The 15,442-nt window shown below is 48.7% G+C and overlaps 1 protein-coding gene across 1 annotated transcript in view; it reads left to right on the top strand.

The window, feature by feature from the left end:
* The window catches only part of TPRG1 (tumor protein p63 regulated 1), an 80,410-nt gene that overhangs the window by 11,844 nt on the left and 53,124 nt on the right, over positions 1 to 15,442 (top strand). Inside the window, exons 2-3 of the mRNA XM_030575289.1 lie at positions 3,392 to 3,601; positions 6,051 to 6,142. Coding sequence (XP_030431149.1) covers positions 3,401 to 3,601; positions 6,051 to 6,142 — 293 coding nt within the window. The 5' untranslated portion in view covers positions 3,392 to 3,400. The remainder of the gene's footprint in view (positions 1 to 3,391; positions 3,602 to 6,050; positions 6,143 to 15,442) is intronic.

The raw sequence follows: 15,442 nt of genomic DNA, 5'->3' as shown, positions 1-15,442 counted from the left end.
GAACAGTTTGGGGTGGGAATGGCAGCTGGGGATTCGAACGGTGCTCCGGACACGCTCCTTTCCCCCTGGCCATGGCCCCACACCCAGTGCCACTAAGAGAGTGGTGCAGCTGCTGGCTTCATTAGCTTTCCCTCACCGAGGGATTCCACCAAACCAAGATAACCCTAGTTGGGTAGAGCCATTGGCTTTATAGCTTCCTCCCAGCACCAGAGCAGTAGGACTGCATCCCAGTAAAGAATCAGGCTACTTGAGGGAAGTTTTTAGCATCAGTTATGATGCACTGAAAAGGTAGCTTGTTTTCCGCGTTTCCTCTTGATGGCGTAAAAAGCAAGCGAGCTCTTCTTTTGCCTGGGGTCTGCACTGCAGCCTGATCGGTAACTCGGAGATGGCCAGTTGTTGAGAGTGCGCATCATCCCTGGGCGCAGCTGAGCACAAGCTCATTGCAAATGCAATGCCAAGGACCAGCCAAGTTCAGAATCTGGGGTGTAAGCTTAGTGTCTGCACCCAGGCTGCACAGAGAGTTGCAGAGGTTAAGCTCAGAGGCACCATCAGATCTTCTACTCTGACCTCTCACCCGAATTATCCCAGAACTTGGGGTCACGAATCTGTCAATGATAGAGCACCCCCTCTAGGAGCCACACATGGAGCTCATCCATGAGTCCAATTATCCCCCATCTTAGCAGGTGTTATGGGGCGTCTTTCCAGTGGGCTGGCGCTCAACCTTCTGGCTGAGGCCTCTGGAGCCACGTCCCCTCTCAGGGTCCCAGGCAAAACCACAAAGCTGCCCACAGTTAGCAAATGGGGCTCAACCAAAGAAAGGAAAAGAAAAACCTGTCAGCAGCTTCCTCCAGGATATGGGCCCCTCTGATTCCAGAGTGCCCTGGGAGTGTCACTGTCTGTGTTAGAATCCACTGGGAGACTCAACAGTCTGGTCCCTCCCCAGGGTTGCCCAGGTCTCCTATTAATGCTTTCTCCAGATTTGCAAGTGCAGAGAGGCAGGGTCATCCTGGCCCCATGCTGCTCCTTAACCGTTCCATGCTGGTACGGAGGTGATGTATACCGCACACTTGGGTTTGACTAAAGCATCTCTTCCAGCAAGGCCGGCCAGGCTTGAGCTGAAGCCATCAATAGATGGAGAATCCACCACATCTCTTAGACGTTTGTTCCAGTGGCTAACCACCCTCACTCTTACAAATGCCTAGCCTAAATTCTAGATTGCATTTGTCTGGTGTCAGCGTCCAGCCACCGGTTGGTTTTCTGCCTTTCTCTGTTAGATTGAAGAGCCCGTTAGTACTTGCCATTCTCTCCCCAGGATGGCACTTACACACCGTAATGCAGTCACTGCCCCAATCATCTTTTTGCAGTTGAACCCCATTCAGGACCCCTTGCTAACCCCTGTTGTCAGCACTGGGTGACGTTTACCGTGTACTCCAGGAGTAAACTTCACAGGCAGAGATGCCATGAGCCACCACCCATAGTTACCAGCCTTCTATCCAGTAATAAACTAACCACGCACAGAAGTTTTATTTAGGGTCCTACCCCCATCAGCTCTATCACTTTATTTGCTCCTGCCCTCATCCTTTAACTCTTTCTATCTCTGTCCCATTCAGCTGGCAAGCTCCACCAGGGGACCGAGCCGTGTCAACTCTGTGTTTTGCAAAGCACAATACAGTCCTCGATCGAGACTCGGCCAATTTGTTTTGCCTAATTTTGAACAGGCTGAAACATGGCTTTGAACTCAAATGCTGACAGGGAGGGTTGGTGGGAAATAGTTTTTCTGTCTCAGGAAAAATTGTTGAGGTTTTCTGGACATTTTTCCCATTCTGGATGAGGCCGGTCAAAGCTTTTTAACAAACACCAGAGAGAGAAATCACACCCACCCCAAGAAAATCAGACACTGTAGGCACCTGAGCCCAGATGTCCCACCTCTGAGGTGAGTGCTCAGGTGTGGAGGTGTACTCTCACTCTCTCTCTCTCTTTTGTTTTGAAGAATCAGTATTTTCCAACAAAAACTCCATTTTGTTGAAACCTCCCCAACTATCTCTGCTGTTAGATTTGTGTTCCGCTAGGGGAGACAGAAACAGGAGTTGGATGGCTGAGATCAGCATGCAAAGTGGATGAATAAGTGAGCAGAATAAAAAATGATAACAGTGAAATGCAGGGAAAAAAACAGAGAAAAGAGATGATGCTAATGGAAAAAATTAACATACTCTCTAAGCATAGACAGGGCACCCATTCTTGCTCATCTAGCCTTCCTGTGTGGTGTTCTGTCCTTCATACATATCTGAGTCCTCCCTGTAGGAAGAAAGATTTTTCTTCTTAAATTGACTTGCCTTTGGGAGGAGCATTTGGTTTAGAAGCAGGAAAAACAAGTTTGCAAACTTCACTTTGTTTGGCAACCCAACCCTAAAAGGTCCCACAAGGGTCTCCTGTTCCTAGTCACACACCTGCTAAGTGAAATGAACACAGAACAAGTTTGGCATTGCCCAGGGCAGGATGCAGTGACTGCATTCCGATCCTCTGATCAGAGGAAGGTGCAGAGGAGCCCAAGACCCTGGGTTATAGGTCTGACAAGTGCTTGAAACGATGCCCCTTCAGTGAATCATTGGGGTAAACAAGTGTCCATGCTAAGGACTGCAGGAGATACCACAGAAATAAATGGGAACGAAATCTGAGTGCTTGTCCTGTGATTTTCCACATATTGTATGTTAATTGCTACCAACTGGTGCAAATTGCTGCTTGCCTTTTCTATGCCTGAGGTTGGCTTTCATGCAGCTATGCCATTTGCTGGACACTGACTGCTGAATGTAGCCTGCCTTCCTCATTTATTCCCCTGCAAATGCTGCCCCCGGAACATGCTCTCTAGAAAGGAGGATGATTGGGAAGTCCTGTATGTTGTCATCAGAAAAGGACCTAAGTAAATAAATAGATACAACACAACACTGATTTTTGTGTGGTGGGAGAGACCGGTGATTTTGTTTTTGCAGAACTTCTCATATGGGCTTCGGGTTCATCAGGCTAACCGAGCTTCTGTTCTCAGCTTTTCCACAACGTTCCTGGGTGTCCTACGTCATCTTTCTGTGTTTGAAATAGAGATAACTCATACTCTCCTCAAAGGGAGGGTTATGAGATCTACCTCATATTTACAGAGCACTTTGAGATCTTTGGATGAATTCTGCTACAAACAAGTAAGGTGATGTTATCATGTTAAGGCCATTTACTAATGCAACAGAATGATATTTTGAAGGCCATAGATATGGAAAAGCATAGAGGGTTTAAGCATTCATTTTGTTTTGCCCAGTTGGCATGCAAAGTGGATTGAATTTCATTGAGCAGTAATACAAAGGATTTGATCAGACGTTCTGGTTGTTCTGTCTTGCTTGATTTTTAGGCAGCTGAAATGTCTAACAGAGAGCACAACCAAGAGTTCCAGATGGTGGAGCAAATGGAAGAGACGGGCGAAAGAAAAGCTGGCTATAGAAAAGCTCCAGAGTCCAACCCAAGTGGAGGCAAGGAGTCCCCATTTGTGACTTCTGAGTCTACTCCCTCCGCAAATTCTTACACCAACCAGCATGCCATGAGGAAATTCTTTGTTACAAGGGTAAGCAAACCCCATCCCTGTTTGTGTCCCTTAGTTAATGGACTTCCCATGGAATGGCTTGGCTCCTGGGTTCTCCTCCTGGATATTCAGTCCCCGAATTGCCAAGAAGATCTGGAGTGATCTACCTATATGTGGCTAGGTGTCGAGTCAGACCCCCTATGATTTAGGTTCATTGGGAAAAGACCTGCATGTGAGTCTAGTCTCCTCTGGGCATGCGTGATTTCCACCTAGAACTCCCAGACACCATAAGCTGTGCTCAGCATCTTCCCTGCACATGGGCATGGGGTATAGCTCACACCAGAACTTCCTCAATGTTTGGAGAGTATAGTCTGGAACAGGGCCGACGAGAGTCAGGGGGAAGCTGGTATAAATTACCAGGGCCTGGTGGTCCGGAAGGGGGCCTGGGGCCTGGCTTCCCCGGATTTGTCAGCCCTGTTTAGCCAGTCCGCCCTTGCTGGGGGGCCCGAAAAAATTTTTTTCACTGGGGCGCGAACCCGCTCTCGGAAGCCCTGGTCTGGAATGCAATTTGATGTAACCAACCATGTGACATCCCCAGGATAACTGAGAAGTAATAGCTTGTGAGAGGGCTTTATCCAGTCAAAGTCCTTGTCTAACGTGGGACTTTGCCTCAGTTCTATCAGTCAGTGGCTAGAACTCCTTGCAGACAAACCCACAATTTGTACCAAGGTAGGTAGTCCCGTGTCTGAACCCTGAGTAACCTACATCAGTGCAAATTATGGCTTTGCTTTGCTACACTTGAGATTTGCATTGGTGAAGCTAGCCACCGATGGGCTGAAAAGGGAGTAAATTCTCAAAGGAGAGAAGGCCTCCATCGAATTTATTATATTTATGGAGGGCCAATCACCCTTCAGTCTAGGAACCCACTAGGGCTCAGCGGAAACATCGGAAAATAATCATTCACTGATGCAGGTGGCACCAACTAAAGCAACTGACAAGCCCTTTCCTTAATGTTAGTAGACACAAAGTCCGAGTGCGCGTACACTGCGGAATATATTTCCTTGGCCATCTCTGACCCACTGTTTAGCGCATTTGCTCTTAGCCCCTGATCCTAAGCAGCTCCTGGAAGTGCTGAGCGCTTTAAGCTCCCACTGGGCTTAATTGAGCCCTTAATTCTTATACCTATTTAATAGAGAGTCATCCTGGATGGAAGAGTAGCACTCAGGGCTAATAACTTGAGGTATGCTGTGAGCAGAACCGTTGTTTTGGCGGCGGAGACCGCTGATCCAAAGCAGTGTCTTACAAAAGGAACAATACTCCATCTCCACTGACTATGTATTTATAAGCTCCCTTCAGATTGCTATCCACGAGCTATCATACCCGAAAACCTGAAGGGGAGGGGAAAAATCCTCTCTAAATTTAAACTTAAGAATGTAAATTATATGCAGATGAAAGGAGCTAAAACCATTTGATCATTTACTATTTAATTAACGATTCTCTGTTGCCTTTTTATAACTTGCAGTCTATTGTAGGCAGCAGGATTCTAATAAGCAGGCTCTGGGCACCTCATTGTGTTCTGAGACGCAGTTGCCTGTATGACACTGGTTTGGCTCGTATCGACACCAAGCTTCCCTGCATGCTACCTACCCCCTCCGCTCCCCTTATTGGTCTGAAGCAGGCACGGTGCTCCCTGTGGGAACATCTCCCTGGTCAGAAATCAGGGTGGCTCACAGAGCGAGTTGGCTTTTCATGCTGCCATCTTGAGTCGGCCTTTATTTCAGAATAATGCTGATGCTCTAAGCCTCCCTAGAATGCAGATAGTCTAAGCGTCCCTGGTACTAAGGCCAGTGCTTAATATGTGCCAGAGCTTGGCAGGGCTGAGCCCCGGCACCTCTGGGCTTGGCAGTTCAGAGCCCTGGCACCTCTGGGCCTGGCAGTTCAGAGCCCCGGCACCTCTGGGCCTGGCGGTTCAGAGCCCTGGCACCTCTGGGCCTGGCGGTTCAGAGCCCCAGCGCCTCTGGACCTGGCAGTTCAGAGCCCCAGCGCTTCTGGGCCTGGCAGTTCAGAGCCCCAGCGCTTCTGGGCCTGGCAGTTCAGAGCCCCGGCGCCTCTGGGGCTGGTGGTTCAGAGCCCTGGCAAACTCAGTTGCATCAGACCCATAGATGCCGTCTTTATGAGTTGCCAGAGGCATGCTCAACCCCAGTTCCATCCCAGGCCCATCTATCACTCCGCCCCTTCCCGAAGATGAACCCCCAGCTCCTGGAAGGCAGACAGAGGGCAGATGACTGAATCATTTCCAAATAAAAACCATGTTCCAAATAGATCGCATAGTTCTGAGGCTTATGATACTTTTCTTTGAAGGAGACACCTGTATGCATTTAGCGTTGCTCCAGTGACTTGGATTAGAATAAGAGGAGCACATGTGTTTGAGCTGTAATTTCTTTCTGTCACGTTTATCTTACTGTTCTTTTCTGATGTTCTCCCTTTCTAGCCAGGAGCATTTGACCAAGCCATAGAAGATCTAAAAATCCACGTGATCAAGAATTCGGGGGAAACTGCTCAGAGCTTCTGGCTTTTGTCTGAGTGAGTAGTCATGATGTATGGGGCACTGGCTGAGGTGGTGGCTTTGTTATGGGCTGACAGAAATAATGCAACAATGGAAGAGAAGGGGTGTCACGCAGTGACACTTGGTTAAGCTCTCTGGGTTCTGCTTTTAGAAATGATTGCATAGATACATCAGCTAGTAGCATGACTTCCTGTTGAAAGGGAAACTGTAGGGAGAGAAATTCCAGGCACAGAACAAAGTGGACCTATGCCCCCGGTGTAGCGCTATAAAGAGCTGTGTAGAGTTTCTTAATATCGATGATCCCTTTGTTAGTGTTTTGTAAATCATGTTGACGGTAAGTGCTGTGTAAGTATTATTTGTTATATTGGCAAGAGTGTATAGAGCACTGGACTGGGACTCAGGAGACCTGCATTCAGTTCCTGGCACAGTCATGGGCTTGCTGGGTGACGTTGGGCACCTGGGACCTGTTTTGTGCTTCAGTTTGCCCATTTGTGAAGTGGGTCAAGTGCTTTGAGATCTGCTGATGAAAAGTGCTAGGTAAGAGGTAGGTGGTGGTGGTGTCATCGTCATCACCATTAGACCAAAGAAAAGACAATGTAAATGTAACTGTTAATTCTGGGGTCATCTGCACCTCTATTGTCATTTTCTAAAAGCTAGTGCAGGGACTGGGAAACCAAATCATTGCCAATCTTGCTTCGAACGTCTCTGTGAGCAGTTTCTTTTAAGGAAAAGGAAAAGGTTGATGCCAGAGCTCTTCTCTTTGCTGAAACTTGGAAATTGCCTCCTCTGCTGTGTTTATTTCTAGTTAAAAGGATCCCAGCAGTGGACAAATGCCAACTCCTCAGTCTCACAGATGACATGTCATTCAAGCCCGGGAGTGGATATGTTCTGCAATTAAGGGTCTTTGCGGGTGCTACCCTGGGTTTAGCCGAGATGAGAACAGCATTTCATGTGGCTCCTGACATAGTTGAGCCATGTCGAAAGTACAGAGAAAGAGGCTGGTAGGGCCAGGATTACACAAGTGGATTTGACAGTGGGCTCCAGAACAGCACCAGACATCACAGCGTCTCCTGCTGAGACACAAACTATTTCCCAAGACTGGTGGTGTCGCCTCCTGGTGCTTTCTAGAAGTCCGCTATGACTGCCACCGGGAAATGAGCAAAAAAGACATCATATTCAACCCTCAATGGGTGTGAATGGATTCAGCTCCAGGGAACTCAAGGGAGTCACGCCCACAGACACCAGCCAGAGGCCAGCTTGGCATCTCCCTGAGGGACATTGGAGTGGCTCACGCCCTTGACAGGCTGTGGACCGTAGGACAATTTATTCACTGGCTCCCACCTGCTGCACGATGTGTAACATCCTTGAAACACCACTTCAGTGCGGGAGAGGAGGTGGCGTGAGGATTATTGTAACACACCTGCTGTCATGACTGGAAACGAGGCTGAGCTCCGCCGCTCCACCAGGCAGCAGTGAATTTTGCTCCCCGCTGGCGAGGGCTGGATTGGAACCAGCCATCTGGAGCGGTCCCTTTAGAACAGCGTCACGGCAGGCGGATAGGACAATGGGGCGGATGGAGGGAAAGAGCAGCTGTTGGGGCTGCACTGATCTGCCGCTAGATGATGCCAGTCTCCCGGTTGTCAGCACCTTTCACTTGCCCCAAATGCCTGGAGAACTTGACAAAAGCTCTCTCACCCTCCTGCCACCCGTCTCCTTCCCCCCATTAGTTACCAGGTGAATGTGCTGGTCGTCTATTATTTTTAGTACGAGAAAACCTAGGGGCCCCAAACCAGGATCAGAGCCCTGTTGTGCTGAGTGCTCCACAGACACACAGTATGTGTTGGTCTCTCCTCCAAAGAGCTTCCTGACTAAATAGACATGACAAAGAGTGGCTGACAAGGAACAGTATTTATCCCCATTTTACAGACCAGGAACTGAGACACAGTCAGGTTGCATAGGGCGGTTACATGGGAATTCTGGGTCGGAGCCAGGACTTGCATTCCTGAGTCCCTTCAGCACAGGACCATCCTCCCTCTTTTCTCCTGTCCCTCCCTCCCTCCTCACACTCTGGGCAAAAAAAAAAAAAAAGGTTATAGGACAAAATGAACCAGCCCAAGAATCTGCATCTCAGTAGCGGAGACGGACAGGTAGGTAGCAGCCCTGGGGCAACGTTCCATACTCTAAAACCTCTGGTGTATTGGTAACGATGGTGAAATGGCCTTTTAATGACTGGGTAAATATTGCTGTGGCTGAATATGTACATGGCAAATGCAGCAGATTGCTTGGCAATCAGTGGTTAAGGGCACGCTTACTTGCACTCATGATGCCATGCTGTGGTCCTGTGACCTAACTGGCAAGTAGCTAGTCAAGTCTGCCTGTGCTCAGCTGTCAGGAGTTAGGGAACCCATTGAGCAGGGCTGCTGTTTGCTTTGGCCTCTCCAGGAGCTTGTGTATATTTGCTATGTTTTTAAAAGCTCCAGCCCTCCCCGGGAGGGTTCGCACAGACCGGCTGTGATATGAGTTGCTCTTCTCTGTGTGAAGCCGGGCTCGGTCAGGGAGGATGTCAGAAGACAGGCTGACTCATCCTGTATGATGAGGCTGCTGGGAGGGGCAGCTGCTGTAGTCCAGGTACAGTATTTTGTTGTTCATTGTGAAGATGTGTCAGGGAGTTTCTTTTAAGCTACTTCAGCAGTGCTGGGGCTGGTGGGTGTGCGAGATTTAAAGGCACCCTACATCATTCCTTCTAAAGACAGGCCAAAATATCCCAGCCCTCGGTGTCTCAATTTCTGCATGCTGGCGCTGAAAGCTGCCTACTGCAAATGGATTCCCAGCATGCATTAAAGTGAGTGGCAACTGGGTACCACTAGAGCAATTTCCCAAAGGTCGTGGTGGATCCTCCATCACTAGCAATGTTTAAATCAAGAGTGGATGTTTTTCTAAAGTATCTGCAGTAGGAATATTTCGGGGATGTCCTGTATTGTGCACGAGGTCTGACTGGATGGTCCCTTCTGGCCTTTGAATGTATGAATCTTTTAGGTGGCTGTGGAAATTCCATCCCTAGTTTTATGTTTAATCACCTGAATTTCTACAGGGCAGTTTATCCTGATGGGTCAAAGGCACTTTACAAGCATGGGACCTGATCTTGCATAAGGGTTTGCAGGGTTGGGGCCTTAGCACGTTCAAAACCAAGCACGTGTTCTTTCTAGATTTTGTTTCCAGCTGTCCAAGATGAGACTCTGGGTAAAAATTTCAAGAGTCCAAGTCCCATTTTCAAAAGTCACTTGGGCACTTTGGAACCTAAGACCTGCTGCCCTTCAATGAGATATAGGCTCCTAAATGCCCATCACTTTTGAAAATGAGATTTGGGTTCCTAAGTCACTTAGGCTCTTTTGAAAAATGTGCCTTACATTTCAGAAAAAAGCCAACACCAAGAACCGAAAACATTTTTTTTTCTAGCTGAATCTGTTTAAGCCCTAAATCAGACCATTGAAGGATTTGTCCAATGACCCCTGGACTTCGCACTGTTGTCATGCCCCTGTACCTCGCCCAGTGCACTAAATGCCCCACTAATGACGACGTGGGTGAACCAAGACAACCCTATGCTCTTGAATGAACTCACAAAGGATAATTATAAAAGACAAAAACATCATGTCACCCAGAGGGAATACTTTGTTCAACAGATCACTCCATATGTGACATATCGGTCCTCATCCTCAAAGGAAACCCACACAACTCCTTCAAAAGACAAGTCTAGGGGCTTAAATTCATAACATTGCTAGACACTAAAAATCATGGGCTGAACAGAGACACTGGATTTATGGCTCATTTCAACAATCCTAACCTTCCCTCCCCCATTTTTTGTCCTATGATGAAAGTTATAAAGTTTGCAGATGATACCAAGCTGGGAGGGGCTGCAAGTGCTTTTGAAGATAGATTGAGGATAGCTGGCCAGATCGTCGGGCTCAACGGGTAGTAATCAATGGCTCCATGTCTAGCTGGCAGCCGGTTTCAAGTGGAGTGCCCCAAGGGTTGGTCCTGGGGTCTATTTTGTTCAACATCTTCATTAAGGATGTGGATGATGGGATGAATTACACTCTCAGCAAGTTCGCAGATGACAGTAAGCTGGGGGGAGAGGTAGATCTGCTGGAGGGTAGGAGTAGGGTCCAGAGTCACCTAGATCAATTGAAGGATTGGGCCAAAAGAAATCTGATCAGGTTCAACAAGGCCAATGCAGAGTCCAGCACTTAGGACGGAAGAATCCCATGCACTGCTACAGGCTGGGGACTGACTGGCTAAGCAGCAGTTCTGCAGAAAAGGACTTAGGGGTTACAGTGGACGAGACGCTGGATATGAGTCGATAGTGTGCCCTTGTTGCCAAGAAGGCTAACGGCATTTGAGGCTGTATAAGTAGGGGCATTGCCAGCAGATTGAGGTGAGTGATCATTCCCCTCTATTCGACATTGGTGAGGTCTCATCTGGAGTCCTGTGTACAGTTTTGGGCCCCACACTACAAGAAAGATGTGTAAAAATTTGAAAGAGTCCAGCGGAGGGCAACAAAAATGATTAGGGGTTTGGAACACATGACTTATGAGGAGAGGCTGAGGGAACTCAGGTTGTTTAGTCTTCAGAAGAAAAGAATGAGGGGGGATTTGATAGCTGCTTTCAACTACCTGAAGGGGGGTTCTAAAGAGGATGGATCTAGACTGTTCTCAGTGGTGGCAGATGACAGAACAAGGAGTAATGGTCTCAAGTTGCAATGGGGGAGGTTTAGGTTGGATATTAGGAAACACTATTTCACTATGAGGGTGGTGAAGCACTGGAATGGGTTACCTAGGGAAGTGATGGAATCTCCATCCTTAGAGGTTTTTAAGGTCAGGCTTGACAAAGCCTTGGCTGGAGTGATTTAGTTGGGGATTGGACCTGCTTTCAGCAGGGGATTGGACTAGATGACCTCCTGAGGTCCCTTCCAACCCTGATATTCTATGATTAAAATCCAAAATGATCTGGACAAACTGGAGAAATGGTCTGAAGTAAATATGATGAAATTCAATAAGGACAAATGCAAAGTACTCCACTTAGGAAGGAACAATCAGTTGCACACATACACAATGGGAAATGACTGCCTAGGGAAGAGCACTGTGGAAAGGGATCTGGGGTCATAGTGGTCACAGCTAAATATGAGTCAACAGTGCAACACTGTTGCAAAAAAAGCAAACATCATTCTGGGATGTATTAGCAGGTGTGTTGTAAGCAAGACACGAGAAGTAATTCTTCTGCTCTTCTGTTTAGGCCTCAACTGGAATATTGTGTTCAGTTCTGGGTACCACATTTCAGGAAAGATGTGGACAAATTGGAGAAAGTCCAGAGAAGAGCAACAAAAATGATTCAAGGTCTAGAAAATATGACCTGTGAGGGAAGGAGAAGAATTGTTCTTCTTAACCTCTGAAGACAGGACAAGAAGCAATGGGCTTAAATTGAAGCAAGGGCGGTTTAGGTTGGACATTAGGAAAAACTTCCTAACTGTCAGGATTATTAAGCACTGGAATAAATTGCCTAGAGAGGTTGTGGAATCTCCATCATTGGAGATTTTTAAGAGCAGGTTGGACAAACACCTGTCAGGGATGGTCTAGATCATCCAGTGCTTCTCAACCCGGGGTACACATGTACCCCTGGGGTATGGAGAGTCTTCTGTGGGGTACATCAACTCATCTAGAGATTTGCCTAGTTTTACAACAGGCTCCATAAAAATCACTAGCGAAGTCAGAGCAAACTAAAATTTCATACAGACAATGACTTGTTTATACTGCTCTATACACTATACGCTGAAATGTAAGTACGATATTTATATTGCAATTGATTTATTTTATAATTATGTGGTAAAAATAAGGAAGTCCGCAGTTTTTCAGTAACAGTGTGCTGGGACACTTGTATTTTTATGTCAGATTTTGTAATCAAGTCATTTTGAGGTGAGGTGATACCTGGGGGCAGGGGCAGGAGGGGAAGGATACAGAAGACACATCAGGCTCCTGAAAGGGGTTCAGTTATCTGGAAAGGTTGAGAGCCACTGTGCTAAACAATCTCTTTCACCTTTGTTATGACACTCTGGGTACCTTTTCCAGACCAGAAGCTGGATGTAAACTTGAAAGCTTGTCTCTCTCACCAACAGAAACTGGTCCAATACAAGATCTGAGCTCACCTACCTTGCCTTTCTAATGACCTGGGACTTTGTCATGTGAAGTCTGTTGAGCTGCTGTAGTTTGGAGCCCTTTGAGAGCCAGCTTAGCCTTTGGAGTTTGGTTCATGATCACAATTCTGTAGCCTGCAGTATATTTTCGGGGGCTATCCAATATCAGCCACTGGCTTTTTATTTCTGACATGGCACTGGATCTCTTCAGCCCCCACAGAAGATGTGGGGGTGTTATCCCTCTCCTTTCTGCCCACTGCTGCCAGGATTGCAAAAGGGGGTCACACCCTTCCATTTCTGAGGCTGAGTGATACTCCTCTTACACCAATTTCCTCCAAGCACGGAGGTTTGTAGACTAGGCTGAACTGCCGTGCTGTCGCTTTCTCTGTTGCATTGTCTCGCTCTCCCTTTAATTTTGTGACAGCGTTCTGTTACCAGTCTGCCTGAGGCGTCAGGTGAGCAGGCTGAGGCTGCAGGATCCTTTGGGGAGGAGATGACGAAACACACCAACTGTCTAAGTTTTAAAGCTTTATTAATAAAATAACTGAGGAGATTGCTGGGGGGGGGGTTCCCCCCTACGTCACTCAGAGGAAGGAAGAAAGTGTTAGTGCCCCAAGCCCTAACCCATTTTCATACTCACACCCGCACTACCCGAGGCTGGCTGCGTGTAACGTAAGAAGAAGGGGGGGAGAAGGATGGGAGTTCTTGTCCTGAGCCCAGGTCGTCTGGGGTCCGCTGTGATCTTCGAGGTGCTCCAGCTCTCAGGAGAGTTTCAAGTCCTGGGTTCTCTTGGGAGTGTTTCGTTCAGGGAGCTCTGCTCCTGATGCTCTTTGTTCCAGTCAAACTAACTTTCTGTGGTTTCCTCAACTTTCCCAAAACACACTGGCTAGACTTTGTTGTCCTCTTTGTTTTTCTCTGTGTGGCCTTTGCTTGTCTCGCTCGTTATGGGCCGCCTCTGCAGGTCTGTTCAGCTGCATCTTCCTTTCTCACGGCTAGTGGTGGATTCCAGGCCCCTGTCTTTCTTGGCAGGCAATCAAGCGTTGGCTGTGAGCTGCAGCCTTGGGCTGGAGTCAGTGCCTTATCTTCTGACTGAGCAAGATGGAGTGTCTAGTTAACCTGTTCTCTGCTTTCTTCCTCCTTTCTTCCCGCTCTGGCCTCTGCAGCCTGCAAAAGAATCTTCCATTCCATACTCAAACCTTTAAACCTTCCCCAAAATGCCTTGTGATGCTTGCAACAGCCTTAGCAATATACAATGCTAATCTGCCTCTCCAGGGGATCTACGGGAGGGAGGGGGCTGTTGAGATGTGACAATTTAGCTCCAAATGTTTCTTATGCCCAAGCCATGGTGGTGGTGATTAATGGGTCTCTTCTCTTAGCCCTATGACCCCAGATTCAGCTGTGCGCTCCCATCCAGACGCTTTCGCTTTCCTGCATCCCTCTGCGATATTACTGCAGTCTCACCAGCCAGCTGTCTGCATTACCCTCCATGCATCCAACCACTCCTCACCTCTTTCCTGCACCCTACAACTGGTAAGGGGGGGGCTGTTTTGTTGCTTCTTAGTTCCGTACTGCATGGACTGTGTTCTGCATTTTGACTTGTTTCGGTGTATATGTTTAGGCATGCGCCCAGGGGAGGGCAATCAGTATCTCTCAGATACTCTTCATCCCAAAGGAATGTTAGAGGAAGTGACACCTAGAGCTGGTGCTTTTGCCCACCTGATCCACTCTCCAATCCGGCCCATCATTAATTAGAGAAGCACCACAAAGTGGCACTCCTAGGAACACATCCGTGGCAGGTAGTGTGGATAGTGGCTACATAACAAAACAGCGGCCTCAGGCTTGGTCCCAGTCATACCTGGGCCGCAGAGGAATCTCTGTTCACTGTAGTAACGTTCAGGTTCCTGTTCCCTCTGTAGGCTGCAGCTGCTAGAGGATGATATGACCACAATCATGAGCAGGCCTGACGTTCCAGCCAGCAGCAGACAGCAGTGACATTCCCACGCACCTGTGGGCAGACTGTGTCAGTTAGGGGCTGGCCTGTGAAGAGGTAATGGGGAGACACGCTCCCCATAACCAAACACATACGCTGTCCTCCACACAAAAAAGGCAGCAAGTAGCTTGCAACACCGCCCCCTCCCCAGCCCCCGGCTCTTCTTCGTGTTTCAGAGAGACGCTTCTTGCTTTTTTCCATCCATGAAATTGAGCCGTCAGATGCACGTGCTGTGCTTCCCGTCTCCCTCTCCTGTCACTGTAGCGGGCAGGCGGTTTGCCAGGCAGTGGGTCACCTGTGCCCATTGTGCCTAACTAGACAGCTGTGCTGCACCTCCCTTTTCCTCCCCCAGCCCACCACGCTTACTGCTCCTGTGCCAAGAAAGTGCTGTCCAGTGCCTGGGTGAAACGCCCCAAGTTCCCTGCTATCTGGAGCACCGGAGTTAAGCTGTGCCGAGGCTCTGGATTCCCAACCTGCCCACGATGGGCTCACCGCCTATCCCTACCTTACTCCTGCACTGGCTCTCTTTTGCTCAGGCCGCAAAGTGTGCACAGAATAGCTCCCAGGCTGCTGCAGCTGCATCGTGCGCGTTGTCTGCTCTGGGCCTGTCCCTTCTTGCAGCAGCCAGGGGCCGTGTGGCTGCTGGATCTGACACGGGGGGGATGCACCCCAGTGCAGGGAGACACTGCCGCATGGCATAGAGCTGGCATAGCACCTTGCACACACCCTCGCTGCCCCTGGGCTATCCTTATCTGTCTGGGATGTGGCCCAAAGCTGCTGTGCTCCAGCAAACTCTGCCAGCCAACGTGGGCCTGGCAGAATGATGCTACAGTCCCTCCTCACCCCCTTCAGCTCAGCAGGGCCCAGCGCTGGCCTGGCAGAAGTGCTCGCTCAAGCTTGCTAAGTGCAGTCCACGAGATGGCCTTATTATATTGGTCAGCATCCCTCTCCCCCTCCCCTTAACTACTGTGGAAATCGCAAACACTTCTGACCCTTCAGCAGAGACCATCTCAGGGAACCGGGCAGGTGCAAATGGAGCTCTGCCCCGACGCCCGTGTCCCTGCGTTAGAGGCATTCACGGAGGGCAGCGGCCGCCTTTCCTTTGACAGCCATGGACTGACCCTTTCCAGGCCTCTGGAGTGT

This window comes from Gopherus evgoodei, chromosome 9 (assembly GCF_007399415.2).
Source record: "Gopherus evgoodei ecotype Sinaloan lineage chromosome 9, rGopEvg1_v1.p, whole genome shotgun sequence".
Lineage (NCBI taxonomy): Eukaryota > Metazoa > Chordata > Testudines > Testudinidae > Gopherus > Gopherus evgoodei.
Note: the sequence above shows the minus strand (reverse complement) of the source record. Positions and strands in the feature narration are given on the sequence as shown.